At 37.2% G+C, this 24866-nt stretch overlaps 1 protein-coding gene across 1 annotated transcript; it reads right to left on the minus strand.

The window, feature by feature from the left end:
- Window positions 1-4068: 4068 nt before the first annotated feature.
- LOC113775939 (cytochrome P450 83B1-like) lies at window positions 4069-6168 on the minus strand. Its single transcript, XM_027320995.1, has 2 exons — window positions 5269-6168; window positions 4069-4693 (listed from the first exon to the last, which is right to left on the minus strand). The coding sequence occupies exons 1-2, from the start codon at window positions 6166-6168 to the stop codon at window positions 4079-4081; spliced, it is 1515 nt and encodes a 504-aa protein (XP_027176796.1). The 3' UTR covers window positions 4069-4078.
- Between the last annotated feature and the right edge of the window lie 18698 nt (window positions 6169-24866).

Here is a 24866-nt window from a genome sequence, read left to right on the forward strand (position 1 = left end):
AAAAAATGTGTATGCGTAGCAAATGTCAAGTGCTGGCATCTAAATACTTGGGACCATGTATTCTTTGGTTGTGGAATTTCCTCTTTTTTTTCTTCCCTCCTTGTGTTTAGTTTGTTTTGTGACTTGCTCCTAGTCGTATACTTATATTCTATTGTCTGTTTGGAACCAAGTTTTTTGCCTAGTTTTTTTTTCTACAAGATTTTTAACAACTTTAATTACGATAATTTCAAACTCCCCAAATTTTTTAAAATGCATAGCTCAAATGCCCAAACACAAACAAAATTTTTTTTCTTGTCTTTTTTCTTCTTCCTCCCCACAACTCAATCTACCACCACCTCCACCAACGGCTGCCACTCCACCGGTGCGGGCATCGGGGCTGGTGACTCTTTTTTTTTCCCCTTTCTTTCTTTTCTCCCTCTTTCCTCCTCCTCCTTTCCTCTTCCTCCTCTCCTTCCCCTTTCCTCTCCCCCCTCCCCTGAAACCTTGTATAAAAACATAAGGAGATTATGTAGATAAATGTAAAAATTACAAGCAGTAACGTGAATATTTATACAAATCATAAGGGTGTTACATAAATATTAAAATTTTATCACACGCTCTCTTAAAATACATTTGATATAAATGCCATAATTGGCCGTGCATTCCGTTTTTTTCTACCTTAAAATTTATATAAAACCATAGGAGTTATATGAACATTTTAAAACTCTAAAAAGTTCATTTGACATTATGTAAAACCGCATGCGGGTAACAAGTAATTTGTCCTCTACATATAGGGCTTGTTTGGAAGTCCAAGTTTTTACCAAGTTTTTATTATACTAGTTTTTTAACAACTTGTGCTACAGGAACCCCAAAAACTTATCAAAGTTTTTTAACCTACACACTTAAAATATCCAAAACAAAAAAAAAAAAAACTCCCTTCCCCTTTTCTTCTTCTTCCTCCCCCACCACTACCTCTGTCAATTGCTCAGTCACTGGCCACCACCTCCGCTGCCGGTTCCGGCGCCGATCACCTTTTCCGGTGCCGATTTTTTTTTTCCTTTTTCCCTCTTCCCCTGCAAGTTTTTTTTTTCTTTCTGCGTCTCCCCCCCTCCTCCCCCACCACCCTTCCCCTTCCCCTTCCCCTCTGGCCGACCTGGTCGCGAGACCAGATAGCACCAAGGAAGGGTGAGGGTGGCGGGGAAAGGGGAGGACAGAGGGAAATGGGGGATTTGCCCAAAAAAAAAAAATTGACGGGTGGCGGGATTCGGGGGTGGTAAACGGGAAGGGGCCAAGAGGGTGACAGGGGGGGGAAGGTGGCGAGGGGGTGGCGGGGCAGTGAGGGTGGCGGGGTAGAGGGGGAAGGTGGGCCTGTTGGAAGTTGCGGGGGGAAGGGGTGGCGGAGGAAAGGCAGAGGGCAGGGCAAAGGGAAGCGGGATGAGGGGGTGGTGGGGGAGGGGGAAGGCGGGCAGAGGGGGAGAAGCAAAGCAGGGGGAAGGCGGGGCAGAGGGGGAGAGCAAAGCAGGGGGAGGGGGGTGGCGGGGGAGAAGCAAAGCAGGGGGAGGGGGGTGGCGGGGAATAGGGGATGGTGGAAAGCAGGGGGAAGCGGGGTGAGGGGATGGGGGGGAGGGGAAGGGGGGCAGAGGGGGTGGCGGGGCAGAGGGGGAGAAGCAAAGCAGGGGGTGGCGGGAGGTGGCACTGCTGGAGGCAGAGGTAACGGGGAAGGGGGAAGAAGAAGAAGAAGAAGAAGAAGAAGAAAGAAAAGAGAAAGGAAAGAAAGAAAAAGAAAGAGAAAGAAAAAGAAAAAAAGAAAGAAAAAAAAAAGAAAAGAAAAAAAAGTTTTTAACCCTACAAAAACTTCTACAAAATTTTTTTCCTTACAAAAAACTTCTACAAAATTTTTTGAAAAACTTCTACAGTGCACTACAGTAAAGTTTTAGACAAACTCTCAAAAAACTAAGGTTCCAAACAGGCCCATAGTAAGAGACAGGCCTTTTAATATATGTAACTAGGTCCAAGCCTTCTACATAGATTGGCTTAGTTTGATATGGGTACAAAAAATTAAGCCCAAGTTAAAATGGGCCGTACTTGGATAATGCTGAATATGTTCAGTCTCGTATTTTCCCGACAAGACAGTTCAGCCATGTTATATACTACCACTTACTAGTTAAATTTAAAAAATAAAAAATAAAAAAAACTGGTCAATTGCAAGATCTTTGTTTGTTGTCAATCATTTCCTCCTCTTTCTTCTTCTTGTGAAGTTTAAAATTTCCATTGGAAAAAAAAAAATTCACTTCTTATTAAAAAGTGGCTATGTTAATTAAGAAACTGTGATGCTAATTACGATAATTGTTGTATTAAGTGTCTGAAACTTGGTTTCTATTTACCATATTATATTTTGGAAATATATTTCTTTTACAGAATGACAAGTTGACAACTATAAGTAACTAAAAAAATCAAATGAATTAGCCAAAGTGATGTGGCAAAATTTCAAATTGAATCATCTTCAGTGCCTTCAAAAACATAGTCCCTTGACCACTAGACTGTATATATCCCATTCAATTACTGGTGATGTAATCATGTAATACCGTCCATTCTTCACAGAGCTTATACATCATAAGTTTGATAATTTTATGAAACTCATGGGTCAATACATGTCGATTTGTCAAGATACTAACTTGCCAAAACTAAATTGAAAATCAATACTCGAGATCGAAAATGAAGAAAGTATAAGTTGAAAACAATCAAAATGTTCATAAATATTGAAGGGCATATGAGCAAATTCACCCTATTCCTGTAAAGAAAGTCGCAAAAAAAAAAAAAAAAAAAATTCCTTCACCTTATCTCTATGGTTTAGTCTAACGTCCTCAATTCGAAGGCCAATTTGATATGTTTTAGATAAATTGTTTAAGCAAAATGTGATGCAAAACCTTTGACTTACGATAGGCGAAGTCATGGAAGATGCAATTATTGGGGTTATAAAACCAAGCAATTCCAACTTGCATTACGTCAGTGCTGTACAAATTATTTCCAATCAAACTATTGTATAAAAATCCAAGGAGTATGCGGTTGGGATTCTTAATAATAAATAGGTAAGTAGTACAAGTTCAAAATTAGGGTTAATCACCAAAATTCAAGGAGGTGGTTAGACCATGATCATGGGACAATTGATTTTAAAAAGTTCACTAGTCAACCCTTGAAATGAAACACTTCTTACGTTGCAATTGATTATTCTTCTTACTTATTACATAAGTAGAATTTTGTCCGTACCTTAGCACAGTCTTTTTTTTTTAATTTATTGTGAATTTATACAAATATGAATAATTTAAATACAAAAATTAACAACAATCCTACGTGTTGCGCGCATGGTCCTTGAGTTTATAGAATACATTTTCTTTGCAAATAATTTCTGCATTCTTTACGTAATGCTTATCAGAAATGATTCCGGATCACATTGTTTGGTTTTCTAAACTGTTCCTACGTCCCAATAGTTGAGGATCTAACTGCATTCAAGCATCTTCCATGACTTCATTTACGAAAAAAAGTCAAAGATTTCATAGCACAGTTTGCTTAAATTAAAAGATTTGTTTCAACATATTAAATTTACCTTCGTACTTGCTGCCTCAGTTAGACTTAACACTAGAAATAAATTAATATGTGAAGGTTTATTTCAATGATTTGCCATACAAGTAAGTACTCCTTCTTTCCGTTCTATTGTTAATGTATTTGTTTCTTCCATACTTGCATCATAATTCGCAGGTAACAGCCCATTTTGTAGAGTATATATGCTCCAGTGCTCGACATCAGCAGATCGAAAATGAGTGCGAAGTTCAATTCTGCTAACATTTGATGTGAGACCCCCACAGCAATCATTCCATTAAACCAAAGTGACCAGTTATTATAGCAAATGCTGGAAGGATGATTTTCCAAAGCAATCTTAGGTTAATGGAAAAGCGATGTTATCTATACAAACTTCCCTCTAAGCTTCGTCGGCTTACGGGTTTGAGCTTCCAATACAAACGTATGAAACTCTTTCATTTCAAATGGCCGTACATTGTATAGGAACTACACATTCTGATCCCATTTGACATGTTTTTTCTTACTACGAAGACACACGTTTCTTTGCCACAAGTCGCAGGGCATTTTTCTTAAGCATAGCAAGACCAGGTAAAACATCAGTATCAATGTCCTCTTTCTTCACTCCAGAAGGCAATCCCCAATTGAATGAGTTCAAAAGATTAGCAAGTGCAAGCTCCACAGCTGCTATTCCCAGGGAGTATCCCGGGCAGCCTCTTCTGCCTGCCCCAAACGGGATCAATTGAAAGTGTTTCCCTGTTGCATCTATAGTACTATTCAAGAATCTCTCAGGCAAGAACTCATGTGGATTTTCCCAATACTCAGGATCTCTTCCAATTGCCCAAGCGTTCACGTAAACGGTAGTCTTGGGCTGGATCTCATACCCGTCTAGGATGCAACTTTCCATTGTGTATCTTGGGACTAAAAGAGGAGCAACTGGGTACAATCTCATAGTCTCCTTGATGATTGCTTTGAGATAGGGAAGCTTTTGAATATCATCTTCATCTATCATTTTTTTCTCTCCAAGCACCTCTTGGATTTCGTTTTGAGCTTTTTCCAGTGCCGTAGGGTTCTTGATAAGTGCTGTCATTGCCCAGATTACTGTGCCTGCTGAAGTTTCTGACCCGGCAAAAAATACGTTCTGCAGTTGTTTATTGAAAAACAAAAAAGATAATCATCAATGAATTTCCTAAGCCTAAAACTTTTCATGTGTTTGGGTTGAAGATCATTTAGAAATTTTTTTCAGACAGTAAAAATGTAAAATTTTTGGAATGTGATGTATGAGCGATAAAGAGATGGATAAACATTATGTTTAGGAAATATTACAAATTCTTTTTTTCTGAAAAAGGGCTGAGTCCAATGCTTCTTGTTCATCAAGACCAATTGTATCGAATTGAAATAAATCAACATTTGTGTAAGACAAAATTATGACTCTCATCCTATCCAATTCTGGTGGAGACCCAAAACACAACCTCTCTATCAGAATTTGAACTTGGAGTTGGTATGTAATAGTGCCAATTAACTTAAGGATGTAAATAGAAAAACAAATAAATAACGCTGTGTTTGGCTTTGTGTCAGAATTAAATTGTATAGTATTCATATTAAGCAGCATTATTTTTCATAAGATATGATTGCAATTTCAAGTAGAAAAGAACTAACAGAACCTGTATATCACACTCTGTACTGGAATAGTATGTTAAAGAGTTAGTTTATTACCATAAGCGTGGCCTTGATGTGATCCACAGTCAGATCAAACGGAGTTGATCTGTCCTTCTGTAATTGAATCAAGAGATCAATAATGTCTCCATCCATTGACGTTGGCCTATTTGGATCCAGGTGCTCATCAATGAGTTCTTGGTAGAACAAATCAAGCTTGTTGAAAACTTTCTCCAGTCGAGATAGCATCCCAGTGTATTTATCCAACCAACCAATTGTAGGAAAATAATCAGAGAAATAGAATGCAACAAACATTGCCTGAGCTTCTTGCAAGAGAAAGTGGAATCTTTTTCTTTCTTGGCCTTCCTCGTCATACCTTTTTCCAAATCCAATTCGGCAAATCATTGTACTTGTGAGAGACAATAAAGTGTGAGTCAAGTCAGTTACTTGTGATGAAGCAGATTCCCGGTATATCTTTTGAATCATTCGGTAGACCTCATCTTCGCGTATAGGACGAAATGATTGAACTCTCTTGGAGCTCAAGAGATGAAGAACACAAATCTTTCTCAATTCTCTCCATTGCTCATTGTACAGTGCGAACGCGATGTCCAGGCCATTGTAGGACAATTTTCGCTGGCCAAGCATAGGTGGCCGGCTACAGAAAATTAAGTCATGATTTTTCATAACTTCTTCTGCCATTCTTGCTGAAGAAACCACAAGTACTGGCATGGATCCAAGCTTGAGGGACATGAGAGGGCCATACTTTCTGGAAAGCTCCCCGAGATAGACATGTGGGGCTGAGGGATCAAATTGATGCATGTTTCCAATGATTGGAATCCCAGGAGGACCGGGGAGAGGAGGATGAGATTTTGTTGAATATTTCCTGCTGTTTTTCTGAAGAAGAATCAGGAAAATTATGGGAAGAGCTGAAAGTAAAGCAATGATCAATACTATCTCCATCACTTCAGGAGGAAGATTTTCTTGAGGTGGCTGGAAAATGGCCATAGAAGTTGGTTTTAAATAGTCTTTGTTGAGCTTCAAGTTGCTTGATTTTTTTAATCTTTTCTTTTCTAGTGTGTAGGGAAAAAAACTACCATGGCCCAAATCCAAGAATTTTGAAATATCACAAAAATTTTTCGAACAAGTTTTTTGGATTTTTTTCTCTTTTAAGAATATAGGTTTTTTTCCGTGTAAAATAGTGAGAAAGTGAAGGTCATTTTTGGTAACTCATTATGTCAAGAGAGGTCAATATAATTTCTCAAATTAGAGGGAAGCTAGATGAAATTGTTAGAAACCTAAGGGGGTTATCCCTTAAAATAATGTGTATTGGTATATTTCAATAGCTTGTGTTAGTGAATATGAGTATTTGATTAGTCTAAAATTTAGTATCCATGATTCCCGAGGCATTATTAACTATTAGTTGGTGGATATTACAAAACTTTTGTAGGATTATTGTATTATTTGTCCGTAAGAAACTAAATAAATCTTAAAATTGATTTTCATGTATAGCTAGAACTTATTTTTGAAAATTTACCAGAAAATTAGTACATCATGTTTGAAAAATACAGATTTAGCTCCTCTACAGTTGCAAGAGAAACCGGACTATATAATTGATGGTTTGAGATTGAATCGAAGTGGCCCTACTCGATCTCAATCATCCATTTCAAAACTAGTGAATCTTGAAATAGATGGCGGATATCAAGCTGTGACACTCTAATCCAATCTTGGACCGTCATAATGCGGTCCTTGCAACCGTAGGAGATCTGAATCCACAAAATACCGACCCTTGGGGGTTAAAACTAATGATCGAAGAAGAATAATCCGTAGAATATTGTTGGATGTTTTTCGTGTTGAGGGTTGACTGCTGAATTTTAAAGCCGAATGTGTCATGATCGTGAACTCACTTGTGACCACCACCCATAGAGAGAAGCGTGCAAAATATTTAGAAGTACGAACCAATACATGCCCTTTAGTTAATCTCCTGGGATTAGTCTAATGGTCAGTGGAGGGTTTTAAAAACTATCTCTGCTGTCAGGTTCATATTTGAATTCTGGGCCTAATAGCAAGGGAGTGGAAAAGTAACGGGGAAAGATGGGAGGTCAAAAAAAATGCCCTTGAGTTGTTTATTGTGTTTATTGTTAAGAATCCCAACACATGGTCCCAGGGTTTATATAAAACTATTTGTTTAGAAATAAATTCTACAGCCTTGACCTAATGCTTGTCAGAGATGATTTCGAATCACAATAATTGCATACGAGTATCTTTCATGACTTCATTTACAGCAAAAGTCAAAGATTTGATATCATATAGTTTGCATAAACCTTTTGTTTCAACATGTTAAATTGACCTTCGAACTTACGTATTTATAGCTTAGTCTTGGAAACAGAAATATTTATAGGTTTTTTTTTTTAACGATTTTTCCACACGGAAGCGAGGTAAATTTCCTCAAATGTCCTTACTCAGTCCCTCAACTTATATTTTTCTTCATTTTAGTTGTTGATCATTTATGTTCAATTTAAATTAGTCAGTTTAGATGCTTGACAAAACCAAATGGTCTTTTACCAAGCAGGTGATTATTGATGGACCCATGACTTTTATCAGATCAAATTTATAATATAAGCTTTATGAAGAATGGACTCTAAATATGAGGGTTTTGGGAATTGCTATGCCAGCCGTTCTGAGGTCCATTCTTGTTCCTCCTTCGTGCTAGCTTTTTCATTTCCTTTCTTGTTTTAACCAAATTTAAAAAAAAACGAAGTACTTGCTTTGATTCTCATATGAGTGCAATGGAATGATGATTCATATAATATTGAATGGTTAATCTCATAACTAATATTTTCAAACTTTTCAAGAATTGACAGGGTATGTAATTTAAGAAGAGATGGATGGCCAATATGTCATCTTATTGCATCTACTAGTTGAATTTAACATAGATGCGTTTGGATAAGAGATTATTTGGAAAAAAAATTGAAATAATACAGTAATATTTTTTATGATATAATGTATGTCAAATAAAAGAACGATTGGAAATTGTGTTTATGATACAAACTAAATAATATTTGAGAATTTTTTTTTTTTTTGGCAAATCATGCTAACCAAATGGACCTGTTGTTGTAGTTTGGACAAACTAGTAATTTGGCCATATGTCAAGTGAGAAATTAACCAAAAAAGAAAGCCAAATTGCTCAAAGCAATAAACAACTGCAAGATTCCCCCCGCGGGGAGCTACAAGATTTAAATGAAATAACAGCGTGGTGCTGTTCTCGCTACAATTTTTGTAAAAGACTAATTATTCAGAAATACTAAAAGCTATTATTGGGTTACCTATTTCAAAATCTAACTATGAAAGCAAATGTGAAGATCAAAAAGACTAATTTTCAAAATTGGAATCCAAGACCATGTAAAACAATTAGACACCTATAATGTTCTCTTTTTTCTTGGTAAGCAAAAATTTGGGTGGGTTTGACTCTGATTATTACCATAGGTCGGTTTCAATTACAAATCAACCACCAATACAATTTTCACACTCAATAGGTTACTTGTAAGAGTTCTTGCATATCGCCAATCAACACAGTTCTCACATTTGGGACTATAGGTTCTTACGAATTACGTTCCAACATAATTCTCGCATTTGGAACCATAGATCACTTACATGAATTTTTATAGATTGTACACCAATACAACTATTCAATTTTTGTGGTTGTTGAGATTGGGAATTCAATAAACTTTCTCTCTCTATGAGAGCACTTTCTCGCTCTATGAGAGAACTTTTCCCTCCTTGGTGGGAGCTCAAAAATTTTCAAATCCCAAAGTTCAAATCCAGGCAAAAAGCACAAAGAACCAATTCCACCAACAAATCTCTACATGATTCCCACAGCTTTCTAGATCGGACAAATTAAATATGTGTTAGTCGGTGTAGAAGTATCCACTATGTTGTCTGCATTAACTTCAAAAAGAGCAGCAGCTGAAGAGGCACTACAAGTACGCAGGGGAAGGGAGTTGCAAATGCGATTGTGGGCCAGTACTTCACAAGCATAAAATCTTCCATTTCAAGGCTTGCTTTCCTTTTTTTTCTTTTCCTTTTCCAGCTTTCTTCATTTTACTGCCTTTCATTTTCTTGTTTCTACTGTTTGTCCTCTATTTTCGTTATCACCCAGGTAAGCATTTACCTAGCTGAAGTAAGCAGTTTTACTTTTGATCTGCACTAGCTTGGTTAGTTCTACTTCACTGTCAGAGTAGAACTGGTATCCCCTCTATAGCTCAGTCCATTACTAGGGCGGAAGAATTGTCGGAGATTATGCAGAAATTTGCCTTAAATTCCCAAGAGTGCACCATAACTGACCTGGACTTTGGTGATTCTAGTATCAGTAGACAAGAATGCCAGCTAAGTTTGTTGGGTAAGATCCGAGGTGAGAAAATGGTAAATTTCACTGGTCTAAAAAACTTTGTTAGTACGGCTTGGGGTTACCCAAAAGATCCGAAGGTTACAGAGCTAGGTCCAAACCTGTACCAATTCTTTATTCCTGAAGAGGAAACCTGAGAGAGGATTGTGAATGGAGGCCCTTGGATCTTGGACAACCAACTGATTGTGTTGAGCAACTGGTATGAAGGGATTGAGGATGACCCAGACGCCTTCAGAATGACCCCATTGTGGGTGCAAATGTGAAACTTGCCAGTTCATTGGTTGTCAAAAGAAGTGGGGAAGAAGATTGGTAAAACAGTGTTTAGAGGAGTGAAAAAAGCTATTATCCCTCAAGCAGGTGGGAAGGAAGGCAGGCACTTGAAGGTGCACATTGTGATTGATACATATCGGCCATTACCTAGGGGTACTACAGTCAAGATGAATGATTCTCTGAAGTGGATTAAGTTTAGGTACTAGAGATGCCCAGATTTCTGCTATGCTTGCAGAATCATTGGCCATAGTGAGAAGGGTTGCGCATCAGGTGCATCAGTGGGGAAGGGGCAATAAGAGAACTAGTATGGGCCTTGGTTGAGAGTAAATTATGGCAAAGGTTCTCCACAAAAGGACAATAACGGGTACAAAACCCCTTCCAACAGAATGCACTAGGGTTTGGAAAATGGGGAACTAGTTCGTAAGGAGCAAAGTCAGGTGGTGGAGGTTAATCACCCAAAGGAACAAATGGGAACCGAGGAAGTTAGGGAGAGAAATGTGGTGGCTGCCTTCAAAGAAGAGGTTACAAAGTTTCTGCAATCCAATAAGGAAGGGATGACCCAGGTACCACCAACACCCACCAGCAAGATACTAGAGACAGGTAACAAGCAAGGTAGCACACCAATGGTGGAGTCAATAGAAGAGAAGCAAGAGAAAGGTAATGGAAAAAGTAAAAACCAGGTAATGACCATGGAGGTAGAGAGAACTGAGAGGAGTGGGGAACCTGATCCTCATAAGGAGGATTTGGAAATGATGGATCCACAGTCATCAGGGAAAGAACAGACAACAACGGATTGCAACCAGGTGAGAGAAAAACAGAAGAGTATCAAGGAAATATTACAGATTAGGATATTTGATAAGAGCATGGGAAGTAGCCAACAAGGAACAGGATAGCCTCAGGACTTGAAGGGTAGAAGGACTATAAGAACACCAAGAGGAAGAGGTAGGAGAGCACTAAAACAGCTAGATGGGAATAGTATGGCTCAACCTGTTCTGAGCAAACGGAAGTTAAGTCTGATTGATGAGGAAATGCCAGAAGTGGATAATATGGGGCAAGTGCCAAAGAGGAACAAAACTGATAGTCCCGGAGGGAGGAGTGAGAGACAAGAAGAGGGGATGGGAACCAGCCTTAACTGGGTCTCCAATTGTCAATGAGAGTGATGGTGTGGAATTGCCAAGGTGCTGGGAGCCTCTTGACAATTCCCCATCTGAAGGAGTATAAAAAACTCCTCTCCCCAAAACTTTTATTTTTAAGTGAGATAAAAAATAGATCAAAGTATATGGAAAAAATACAAAAAATCCTTAACCATGACTGCTACTATGTGGTGGAAGCAATGAATAAAGTAGGAGGAATGGCACTGTACTGGAACTCTGATGTTAAAATATTGCAAGTGCAACACACTTCCTTCACCGTGGAAGCTCAGATTGAGGATCAAGAAAGTAAGTGTTTGTGGTGGATGATTGGCATTTACGCCAATTGTAATGATGCCATAAGGAAAGTGCAATGGACAGTAGTGAACAGAAGAAGACAGCTATGGGGAAACAAATGGCTGTTGGTTGAGGATTTCAATGATATTACTTCAAATTCTGAAAAGCGGGGAGGGAGATGTAGAGCCGAACGGAGCTTCAATGACTTTAGGGATTTTATAAGTGCCAACCAACTGGTGGACCTGGGGTATGAGGGGCAGCCGTGGACCTGGTGCAACAACTGGGGGAATGAAGGAGAAATTAAGCAAGGGTTAGATAGAGCCATGAGCAGTGCAGATTGGAATCAGACGTTTGAGAATGCGAAGTGCTCTCACATTAAAGCTTACACTTCAGATCATTGTGCCTTAATGATAGACACCAAGCCTACTATGGAAAAGAAAAAAAGAAGGTTCTTCTTTGATAAGAGATGGCTCCAACATGAGGAAATATCTGAGGTTGTTAAAGAAGTATAGGAGGGAAGTGTTGAAAGATCTCAGATGTACCAGTGCAATCAAAAGTGAGGAATTGTAGAGTGGCTATGCTTAAGTGGAGTAATAGCATCAACAAAAATTCTAAGGACAGAATTGATAGCCTCAAAAAGCAACTGGATCAGACTAGAGAGTCTTCAAAATACAATAAGAGAAAACAGATGGCTGGTTTGAAGTCACAGTTGAAAGAGGAGTACAATGATGAGGAAATCTTCTAGAGCCAAAAATCTAGACTCAAATGGTTGCAAGAAGGGGACCGAAATACTCAATACTTCCATGCACCGGTAAATGGCAGAAATAAACAGAATATATTACAAAGAATTCAAAAGGAAGATGGTGGTTGGACCGAATCAGAAGAAGAAATTGGGAAAGAAATTGAAGACTATTACAGGAAGCTCTTCGCCAAGTCCTCAACTAGTAATGCTCAGGAGGTATTAGAGGGGATTCCAGCTTCTATCACGGCAGAAATGAACATGGAACTAACCAAGGAAGTGACAGAAGAAGAGATAAAAAATGCCTTCTTCACTATGGATTGCAATAAGGCTCCTGGCTCGGATGATATGACACCTTTATTTTTCCAAAAATTTTGGAAAATTATCAAAGGAGACCTGGTAAATGCTATTCAAAGTTTCTTCCATTCTGGTCTTATGTTAAAAGCCATTAACCACACAATCATTTCCCTCATTCCCAAAGTTCCTTGTCCTACTAACATCAAGCAATATAGACCTATTAGTCTGTGCAATGTCGTGTATAAAGCTATAACCAAAATCATTGTTAATAGACTAAAGCCTGTTCTTAAGCACTGCATTAGCATCAATCAATCTGCCTTTATACTTGGGAGGCACATTATTAATAACATAATCATCTCTCATGAATATTTGCATTACCTTAAAAATAAAATGCATGGAAAGGATGGTTATATGGATGTGAAGTTGGATATGTTAAAAGCATACAACAGAGTTGAATGGGATTTCTTACAATCAATTATGAGCAAAATGGGGTTTTGTGAGAGGTGGATTAATTGGATCATGAACTGTATCAGAACAGTCTCTTTTTCTTTCAATATAAATGGAGATTGTAAAGAATATATTACACCTCAATGAGGGATTAGACAGGGAGATCCCTTGTCACCTTACCTCTTTCTCATCTGTTCAGAAGGCTTTTCTAACCTTCTAAAAAATGCAGCTCAAGACGGGAGAATAAGTGGAATCAAGATAAGTAGACAAGGCCCTTCAGTGACACATGTTTTCTTTGCTGATGACTCGCTAATCTTTTGCAAGGCTTCATGTCAAGAGGCACAGGAGTTGACAAAAATCCTGAAGAGATACGAACAAGCTTTAGGACAAATGATAAATCTTGACAAATCCAGTGCCTTCTTTAGCAAAAATGTCAACTAGGAAACAAGGGAGGAAGTATGCAGCCAGCTGGAAGGAATTCAACAAGTATCTCAAGGGAAATACTTGGGACTCCCAATGGTGATCACCAAAACAAAGAAGCAAATGTTCGGATTCATCAAGGACAACATTGAACACAGAATGCAAAGCTGGAAATCCAAATTGCTAAGCTCAGTTGGGAAAGAAATCTTGATCAAAGCAGTCTCAATGGCTATGCCTACTTACACTATGTCTTGTTTCAAATTGTTTCAAATTGCCATGTAGGGTATGTAAAGATATATGCTCTCTACTCTCAAAATTCTGGTGGGGAGAGCAAGACAGCAAGAACAAAATACATTAGGTGGCATGGGAGAAGATGACCAAGGAGAAGAAAAAATGAGGCCTAGGCTTTAAGGATTTACAAAGCTTTAATAGAGCCTTGCTAGCCAAACAGATTTGGAGGATCATAAGAAATCCAAACCTGTTATCTAGCAAGGTGCTAAAGGTGAAGTATTTTCCTAAGAGCTGCATCCAGGAGTGCATAGTGCCTAAGAATGAATCATGGTTTGGGCAAAGCATAATGAGTAGCAGAGAGACCCTTTGGTGGAAAGGGAGAAGACGAATAGGAAATGGAAAGAAAACCAGCATTTGGAATGACCAATGGATTCCAAACAACTTCAAAGGGAAACCAGTCACTGCCAAACCACAAGAATGCATGCTTAACAAAGTTGCTAACTTGATCAGTCACTACAGGTGGAATAAATCTCTCATCTTTAAGACTTTTTGCAAAGAGGATGCAGATAATATTTTGAAAATTCCTATCAGCATTATAGGGAGAGATGATAATACTTTCTGGATAGGGAACCCAAATGGGGAGTACACTGTGCAGTCGGGATACAAAATGGCAATGGACAGGAGGAAGGAAGAGACTAGGAAAGAAGGTGAGGGAGCAGAATCGAGCTGCAGCTCACTAAGCCAGCAAGTGTGGAAGGTACTGTGGAGCTTAAACATCAGCCACCAAGTCAAGATGTTCATATGGAAAGGTCTCTCGGATGCAATACCAGTCAAGGAACTGACATGGAGAAGAGTCAAAGTGGGAGATCCAATATGCACAATGTGTGGAGAAGAAGTGGAAACACTGGAACATATGTTACTTAAATGTAGCAAAGTCAAAGACATCTGGAAACTAGCTCCTATCCATTGGGATGGTATCGAGCACAGGTCGGTTAAATTCAAAGATTGGTGGGCAGCAGTTTCTGAAGCGAGAAGTAGGATTCAAAGGAAAGCTCATATAGGCCTCACGGCATATATCTTGTGGCAGATCTGGAAAAGTAGGAACAACAAGGATTTCAACAACAAAGATATGGATCCAGCTACAATTGTAAACAAAGCATGCAATGCATGGTGCGAATTTGAAAATGCAGCAGGGAAAGCAAGGAATTGGAGCATTGGGAAACCAGTAGTAGCTTAGCAACACAGGGAACAAGAGGAAGAGCAGCAAGAGCACCCCACATCCCCAGGCACAAGTATGAGAATTGCAGTGTAATGGAGCAAAGAGGACAAAGCTGTTGGGTATGGCATTGTAGCGTGTGATGGAAGACAACAGGAACTAATGGCTTGGGCTTTGAGAGAAAGGGCAGTGGACAACCATCTCCAACACCTGGCTGAAGGTGTCAAACTGGCCCAAACTAAGGCAGCCGAACAAGGATGTCGACTGATTAACATAGAAGTTCTTGACAAAAATCTGCTACAGTAAATCCAGCGGACAAAACCAATGGCTGAAAGAATAGCAACTGTGATACAAGATGTCCGTGAGCTGAGTTTCATGTTTTACAAATGTTCCTTTTACCTAGACATAGGCATTAGTAATGATCTTGGTGTTCAATTTAGTGCTCAAGCTTTGAGCAGTTATCAAGATGTAGAATGGGTTAATCCCAGTCTATTGTGCTAGATGCACAGTGTATGTATCGAGCCTTTGCTCGGGCGTAAATACTTTTGGCTCAAGCAATATATATTCCTATCGTTTCGTCAAAAAAAAAAATTACACCAATACATTTCTTACATCGACAACGAAACTTGAGCACACGATATTTTGTAAGAGAATGACTTATTATTATCAACTCAGTCCACTTGTGTAAACACACCTATAATGTTTGTAAGGGATTACATCAATCAGTGTATCCTATAGGAGTATTTAAAAGCACCGCGGGTGGTTCCATATGAAAATCCGGCAGAGACCTGTGCTAACCTCTGCATCTTTATTGTTAGTAGGCTTTTCAATTGGGGCTTCTAGCTTGGGCTCTGCTGCAAACCCAAAGACATGCTTAACTTAAAAAACCTAATTCTATAGCTTAAGGAGAATCCTTCAGGCTTAAAGATTGTTTGCAATACTCGGCCCTTTTGGTTTGTTAGGCTCCTATCTCCAATCTAATTGACCCCAACTCAAGCTTTCACACTTTTTTTTTCAAGCATTCAGACTTTTTATTCTCTAAAAAAATACACTTTTTTTTTTAAAAAAATAATATTGTGAGTAAAAAATAAAAATTTAGATTCTTAACACGAGAATTTTTCATAAATTTCTTGATAGGTGTGGTGATTCTTTAAATAAAACAAACAATATTTAATACTTTTCTTTTGTTCAACAAACTCCAACTATTGCAAGAGAGAAGGAAGAAAAGTAAAGGTTAAAAGTCGAATTAGAGATCTCATAATTTCTTTGAGTACATTAATATACAATATTACATTTGATATTTATCAGTCAAGGTTATACTAAGCTTAGCAAAGTGTTGCCAAAACTTGGTCATTTTAATTTGGGGCATAATTTTTGAACCCAAAACCTATATATATATATATATATATATATATATATATATATATATATAAATAGAGCCCATCTCTCACTTTCTTGCTAATCTAATCACTCACTATCATATTTCAAGGCACTGTCGCTTTCATTTGAACCATCTAACTAATCATGCTTTTAACTTTTTATATAATTGAAGATAAATCTCATTGGGTTTTTCTTATGGTTTTCCTTTCTTCTAACAACTTCTATCTTTTTAATATATTTGAATTATTTTTTATCCACACTTTTATTGGTGCAATTTAATTGTTATATTGGGAAATTTATGAATTTTATTAGAACTAAATATTTTGAATTGTTGTATCTTTTGTATTTCATTAATAAAAATATACATAGTTCTTGATATCTAATCGTTGTAAAATTTTAATAAATATCTCAAAGAATACTTAATAATTTTTTTGATGCACTGCAATAGTTGATGGATATTATAACATTACAATATATTTAAATTGCGTAAGAGTATTTAATATGTTAGTTGAATGTTTAGAGTACAATAATATTCTGCAATAAATACATAAGAGTATTGTTAATATTTCTTTCTTGAATTATTCATACCTTACACAATTTCACAACTAGGGTTGTACACGAGTCAAGTTGATCGTGAGCAACTCGATTCAAAACTCGACTCGAGTTCGGTCAATATCAAGTTCGAGTCGAGTTCGAGCAAACCAAGTCAAACTCAAGCTCAAAAATATTCTACACGTTAACTCACGAGTTCAATTTTATACATATATATTATTTTAATAGTAAAATTACATATATATCCCTAATATTTTATTATTTATTAAGAAAAATATTATTTTATCATTTTTTTTAAAAATTAAATTTATTTTTTTATTTTTTTAAACTCGAGCTCAACTCGAGAGCTTTACACTGAGCAGTCATTGAGTTTGAGCTCGAATTCAAACTTGATAAAATTAAGTCGAGACTCAACTCAATTAGGTCAAAATTCGATTCGACTCGATTCAATTCGTTTGTAACCCTATTCACAACAACTATGTTGACATTTGTTTTTTTTTTAGTGTAATTGCTAAGGCTTTCATCCGTGACCTCTCATGTAGAATCTCTCCCTTCCTAACCAACCAACCCATCCCCTCCCTCCCAAGTTGTCATTTGTTTTTCCTTGCTAAGAAGGCAGATGTTTCTTGCTACAAGTCGCAAGGCACCACGTAAACAATGAGTATCAATGTCTTCTTTCTTCACTCTAGAAGGCAATTCTTGGTTGAATGAATTCAAAATATTAGCAAGTGCGATCTCCATAGATGCTAGCCCTAGGGAGTATATAGGGCATCATCTTCTGCCTACCCCCGATGGGAGTAGCTAAAAGTGTTCCCCTTTCATATCTATAGTACTATTCAAGAATCTCTCAGGCAAGAACTCGTAGATTTTCCCAATACTCAAGATCCCTTTCCAATTGCCCAACCATTTATGTAAACTTCAGTTTGGGGCTGAATTTCATATCCGCCAAGGATGCAACTTTCCATTAAGTATCTTGGGACTAAATTAGGAACAATTGTGTACAATCTCATAGTCTCCTTGATGATAGCTGTGAGATAGGGAAGCTTTTGAGGATCATCTTCATCTATCATTTTCCTCTCTCCATGCACTTCTCGAATCTCAGTTTGTGCTTTTTCATTGTTGTAGGGGTTCTTGATAAGTGCCGTCATAGCCCAAATTATCGTGCCACCTAAAGTGTCTGACCCAGCAAAGAATAAATTCTGCAATGGTTTTTGGAAAGAAAATAACATTATTGAAGTTTTGAGATTGGAAACTACATGCTTTCAATTCGAAGATTATTTAGAAAATTATTGTTAATAACAATCTCATAGACCTTTTCACCAGATGATGTATAACAGGTAAAAAGGTGATTGAAAATAATAAAAATGTCATTTGAAAAACGTGTTCAAGGAATTGTAAAAAAAATTCTAGTTCCAAATAATGCTCAATAAAAAAAAAAAGTAATGCTTGTTGTTTATTAGAAGCAGTCAATAAAAAAAATAAGTAATGCTTGTTGTTTATTAGAAGCAGAATTGTATCCTACTAAAATGAATCAACATATCTTTAAAACACTATTCCAATTCCCATCTAGTTCTAATACTGGTATAGAGAATACAAAAGTACAACCTCTTCATTAGAATTCTTAACTAGGATCTTATGTAATAGAGCTAAATGAAAAAAGACTGTAAGAAAGATAATTAATAATTGAAAAGGGGAAGAAGAAAGAAAAGAATTGCTCAAGGCTCTGCTTGGTTCTTTATCATAATTAAATTGTATCATGTTCAGATTAGTTCATTACCAGAAATGGCATTGGAATAGTATGTCATATTGCAAGCATCATTGTTGTATTCTTGACCAAATACAAGCTGCATATTCACTTTGAGTATGCAGCCATATTTGAGAAGGATGATGCAGAGAGAAAAGCAATATGGAGCATGGATGAGAGCAAGAAACATCACGATGTCCCTATTAAAAGGATGGAATGAACCACCAAAAGAGATAGAAAGAAAGAAAGTAGAGAAAGCTGACAGAAGCAATGCTTTAGTAGTTGGACTCAGAATGAAGGACAAGGAAAAAGCTGATAGTGGAAATACAACAGGGATGCGAAAAAAAAGGATGGAAAAGACCAAGGATCCATGAGGAGAAAGGTATACGAGGATAAGATGACAGAATATTTACAATATCCAACCACATAGCCAAAGAAGATCCAATAGGAAGAAAGGAAGAATATGTTCAGCATTGAAAGGAAGAAAAAGGAAGCTGGAAATGAAGTAGAGGAATCTACAGAAATGAGTAATGAGAATCAAGGCATAAGACAGGAGAATATGGAGGTGGAGCACAATGGGGGCCAATCAGAAAACACATTGATACTGGCAAAGGTAATGGAAGGTTTTGAGGAGAAAAAGGAAAGATAGACAGGAGAAAACTTGAGGGATGGAAGCAGAAAAGAAGAATGAAGGTAATGTAATTCAAGAGAGTGTTGAGAACAACTAGAACCTCTTTGAAGAAGATTGCAAATAAGGAACGGCTAGGGCAATTGGGAGGAAAAAGAAAAATGGAGTCATTACAACAAGAGATAGAACCAATGGATGAAGATGCTGCAGATAACCCAAAGGTGAAAGTAATGAAAAAGGAAACAATCAACACACTATCAACTGGGGAATTGGAGGCTAACCCCTTTATGCCTCCAAGGTGTAAATGAAGGTTATGGTCTGGAATTGTCGAGGTGCAGGAGGGCCTTTGACAATTTTCCAGTTGAAGGAGGTTTTAAATCTCTACTCTCCTAATATTGTGTTCTTTTGTGAAACAAAAAACTAGAAAAAATTTATGAAAAAAGTGCAAAAGAAAATCAAATTTGAAAATGGATACATTGTCAACTTTATAGGTAAAGTAGGGGGACTGGCCTAGTTTTGGAACAATGATGTGAAGATAGACGAAGTGAACAGCACTAGCTGGTATATAGCAGCAAAAATAGAAAACAGGGAAACTAATTGCCATTGGCAACTAGTATGCCTATATGTGAGTATTGATAGCAATATCAGAAAAGAATAGTGAAAAAAATCTTGAAAATAGGAAAAAGGAATGGGGAGAGCCTTGGATGCTGGTGGAGGATTTCAATGATATAAGACCGAATGGGGAGAAATTGGGGGAGAGAGAGAGAGAGAGAGAGATAGAGAGCTGAAAGAAGTCTAAGGGATTTCAACTGCTTCATCATAGGTAATGATCCTATAGATATAGGATACCAAGGGGTGCCATGGATGTGGAGCAATTGTTGGGAGGGGGATGGGGATGGGGAAATGAAGGAGAGATTGGACAAGTGCTTAAGCAATGCTGAATGGATGCAGAAGTTTGATGAGGCCTCTTGTACATATGTAGAAAATGAAGCCCCAAACCTCTTCATCCTGATCCTAGATATTAATCTAGATAGACAAAAAAGAAGAATGAGGTTTTATGTTGATCAATGATGGACTAAAAATCCAAAATCAAAGAATGTGATCAAAGGAGCATGGGATAAAGTACACACAAGTTCCAAAATGTGCAAAGTGACCAGGAAAAATAAAGGAGTACAAGATAGCCATTCTAGAATGGAATAAAAGAGTGCAAGGGAATTCAAAAGTAAGGATCAGGGAACTGAAAAAGCAACTCAATAAGGTGAAAACAGGAAATGAACCAGGCGAGAGAGGCTAGATCGCAGAGATAAAAACTCAACTGAGCAAAGCATATAAGGGGGAAGAATTGTTTTGGAGTCAGAAATCAAGAAGTAGATGGCTCAAAGAATGTGATAGAAATACAGACTTCTTCAATACAAGTGTGATGACAAGAAGGAAAAGAAACAAGATCAGTACTCTGTAGAAACAAGATGGAACCTAGTGTAAGACTGAACAGGAAATTGAAAAGGAGCTTAGTAAGTACTACAAGGACCTTTTCACCACTACCAACCCTAACAATTTTGAGGATATATTAGCAAAGGTCCCAAGCACTATTTCTGGTCAAATGAATGAATAGTTGATTAAGCCTGTGGAAGAAAAAGAAATCAGACAAGCTTTTCTTTCAGTGTATCCTAACAAAGCCCCAAGAATTGATGGTATGTCTCCACATTTTTTCCAACATTATTGGCATATCATAAAAAGGGACATTGTGTCTGCTAAAAATAGCTTTTTCCATGCTAGTTACTTGCTCAAAGCTGTGAATGAAACCATCATTTCTTTGATCCCAAAAACTGAAGCACCAGTGTCTGTTGTGAACTATAGGTCTATCAGTTTATGTACTGCACTTTATAAAATCATTTCTAAAATCATAGGAAATAGGCCCAAAAGGGTTCATAAGCATTGCATCAGTTGTTCTCTATTTGTTTTTATCCTTGGTAGACAAATCCTTGACAATGTAGTGATAGCCCATGAAATTCTCCATTTTTTTGAAAAAAATAAAAAAAAGGAAAAATAGGATTCCTGACTATTAAGTTTGACATGTCCAAAGCTTATGATAGAATAGAATGGAAGTTTTTGGGAAGATTGATGCTAAAAATGGATTTTTGTCCAATTTTTGTTAAATGGATCATGGTCTGTTTGTCTACTGTTTCTTACTACTTCAACTTAAATGGCCAAAAAGTAGGACACATTAGACTAAATAGAGGAATTAGACAAGGGGACCCCTTATCACCTTATCTTTTCATTATCTGCATTGAAGGATTGTCCAGCCTACTCAAAAAAGTAGTGACAAAATATGAGCTAACAGGAATCAAAATTTGCAGAGATAGCCCTCCTATTTCACGTTTGCTCTTTGCAGATGACTCCTTACTGTGTTGCAAACAACCAAAGAAGAGGTGTTGACAGTGAAAGATATCTTGACAAAGTATGGCAAAGGCTCTAGACAAGTGGTGAACTTTGACAAGTCAGTAATTGCTATAGTAGAAACACCACTAATCAAACAAAATAGGAGGTGAGTGAAGGATTGGACAGCATGAGAGAGGCAGCAAAAGGGACATACTTGGGGCTACCTATGGCCATTGAAAGATAAAAAAGCAGGTGTTTGCCTTTGTAAAGAGTAAAATTAGTAACAAGTTACAAGGATGGAAACAGAGGCTACTACGCCAACAAGGAAAGGAGGTACTTATCAAATTAGTCATAATGGCCATGCCAACATATGTAATGGCATGCTTTAGACTTCTTAAAGGATTGTGCAGAGAGATCACATCAAGGATTGCAAGGTTCTGGTGGGGAAATGGGGAGAAAGAGACTTGTGTGCATTGGGCAAGCTGGAAGAAACTCTCAGAAATAAAGGGAAGAGAGGGAATTGGCTTCAGGGACTTAAGAGGCCTTTAATATTGCCTTGCTTGCAAAGCAAATTTGGAGATTCTTAACTGCTCCAAATTTGCTAGTAAGCAAGGCAGTGAAGCAAAATACATGAAGGACCCTAACTGGATAGAGAAAGAACCCCCAAACTTAGCATCATGGAGCTAGAAGAGCATACACAATGCCAGAACACTGCTGTTTGCTGGCTTATGGAAGAGAGTTAGAGATGGAAGTAGAGTAAACATATGGAAGGACAAATGGATAATCGGATCAGAGAAAGGTGAAAGTGACCTTTGAAAAACTTGAGGATTGCTAGTTGGAAAGGGTTAGTGAGCTGATAGAAGGGGAGAAATGAAAAAAAGAAACTCTGCAACAATGGTTTTGCAGAAAAGATGCTGAACTGATTGAGAGCATTCCCATTAGTATACATTGAAGAAAGGACAAAGTATTCTGGAAATTCTCCAAAACTGGAACATACATAGTAAAGACTGGATATGCAGTGTCAAAATAGGAATGTGATCAACACTGAGCCAAAGAAAGAATCAATGCTGAAACTAGTTGGGAGATAAGAAAACATAGTGTTTGGAAAAAGTTACGGTAATTGAATGTAAAGGTCAATTGAAACATTTTATGTGGAAATGCCTGCAAAACTGCATACCAGTAAGCGAGATTACATTCAAAAGGTTAGGAAAAGAGGAGAGAAGATATGACTGTTGTGGGGAGGATGTCGAAACCATAGAACATTTGTTCTTTTTTTGTACAAATGCAGCACTGGTCTAGAAACTGGTTGTAGTGAGATGGGATGGATTGAAAGACAAACAGCATAACTTGTGGCTCTAGTGGGAAACGACCATGCAAACAATCTTAAAGGAACAAGGTCAGGATCAAATAAACCTCACCATTAACATCTTCTGGCAAATTTGGAAAGGTAGGAACAAAAAAATGTTTGAAGACTCTAATCCGGATCCAAGCAGAACAATACAGAAAGCTCAAGGTGATTGGATCGAGTACGAATAGGCAAGAGAAGCAGAACAAGAAAACACTACACTACATGTTAACAATAAGACACAAGTCAGAAGAGAGCCATCAAAGAAAAATGTGATATACCTGTATCCGGATGCTACAATCTCTGCAAGAATGATTAGAACAGGCCAAGGGATAATTGCAAGAAACTGGAGGGGAAGGATTGTGAAGGCAAAAGGGATAGTGAACCAAAGAAAGGGAGATGCAAGCAAGGAAGAAACTGTTGCAGTAAGAAATGCAATGGTGATGGCCAAAATGCAGGGTGGACTAAAATAGTAGTTCACACAGATTGCAAGTCAGTTGTAGATCAGATTAATAGCTGCAATGACTATGAATACAACATTGCAACTATTTTGAAAGACGTTCAAGAACTAAAAGCAGATTTTGAAAACTGTCATTTCTTTTTTGTAACTAGAATAGAAAACGAAATCAGCCATAGACTTAGCACAAGATGTAAAGTTAGTGCATGATGTAGAATGAGAACAAGATTTCCCAATATGGTTGATAGATGCATTTAATATTTTACAATTATGAAAATTATAATACATATATATACACACACACATAGTTATTCAATAATATACATAATTATAAATGAAAGTATATAAAACATAAACTTTATATACTTAAATTTTTGGGCGAACTTCAATTGAAGTCCAAGGTCATCCTAATCCAATAATATACAATGCCCAACTCTAAATTTTTCAAACCCATTTGGTTGACTTCGGCTGACCCATTATATTTTAAGGACTAAAGTGAGACAGATCTTACTTACGTAGGATAGAATAGGTGCTTCAAATAATAAAATGTCATGCTTTGAAATTTAGGTATCAAAGTGAAAATTTAGGTATAATTAAAAGATGAAAAATAAAATTAACTTCTCTCACTCATTATTTGAGACACTACATTTAACTTATTACACCCCAAGGATCAAAGTAAATTACCAAAAAGAAAGGACCCTTTTGTAAATTACCAGAAAGTAAATTACAGAAAGGATCAAAGTTAATTACCAGAAAGGACCCTTTTGAGATGCCAATTGTCAAACCACAAAGATGTGGTGGCCCTATTGCCTATTCTATTCAAATAAATGGCCTAATCAAACGCCTGAACTGCAATATTTTGTGCCAAGCCCAACTACAGCCCATACGAACAGAAATCATCCAAAACCACTTGTCTTTTAGTAAAAGCCTTTGCACCCAAACAATCCATAAATGATCTTTCTTAGCACAGATGTTCTAAATTAGTTTATGTAACAAAGCTTGATTCCATTTGACCAGACTTTTAACTCCCAAACCGGCAGTTTTTAAAGGTATACACATCTTTCCAAGCTTGTTTTCAAAGCAGTTGTGGGCAATAGGAATATACTAAACCAACATACTACACCAGCTTGGGCAAGCTGGTGCCTGAATCTAATTTTATTACTTCAGGACTGGATTTGCGTAATCATTTGCATTCTGTATGCGTGTTTTTTAGTTGGATTAGACATGTTTTCCAGATTTCTTACTGTCTGGGTTGATTTGGAAGTTTTTATCTTGGCATGACTTTTTATCAGTTGGTATGATTGAATTTAAAGCAAATTTTATATATACTGACAGTGTATACGTTATCATTATTGGATCCATAATACATAGGTAAAAGTTAAATTTCAAATTTAAATTTCATATTGTTGTTATTTATTTAAAACGTACAATGTATATACTGACAATAGAGAACATTAATCCCTAAATTTATAGCATAGCATTTTTTAGATTTTCTTGTGGGTCTAAGACGTTACCCAAAAAAAGTACTACTACGTAATTATTTAGTTAACTTACTATTCAAATCAAAGCAGGTAGATAAAAGCCATTTTCAATGGATTTAAGTACCTATAAATTATTTGCACATTTCAGCCAAATTTGAAGCCAAGACCTCGTTATCTGGTCTGCACTAGTTATCATCCTAGCGGATATACAATTTACAGTCTTGAGTTCAACAAAGATATGGA

The sequence above is a fragment of the Coffea eugenioides genome, chromosome 6 (genome assembly GCF_003713205.1).
Source record: "Coffea eugenioides isolate CCC68of chromosome 6, Ceug_1.0, whole genome shotgun sequence".
Classification (NCBI taxonomy): Eukaryota; Viridiplantae; Streptophyta; class Magnoliopsida; order Gentianales; family Rubiaceae; genus Coffea; species Coffea eugenioides.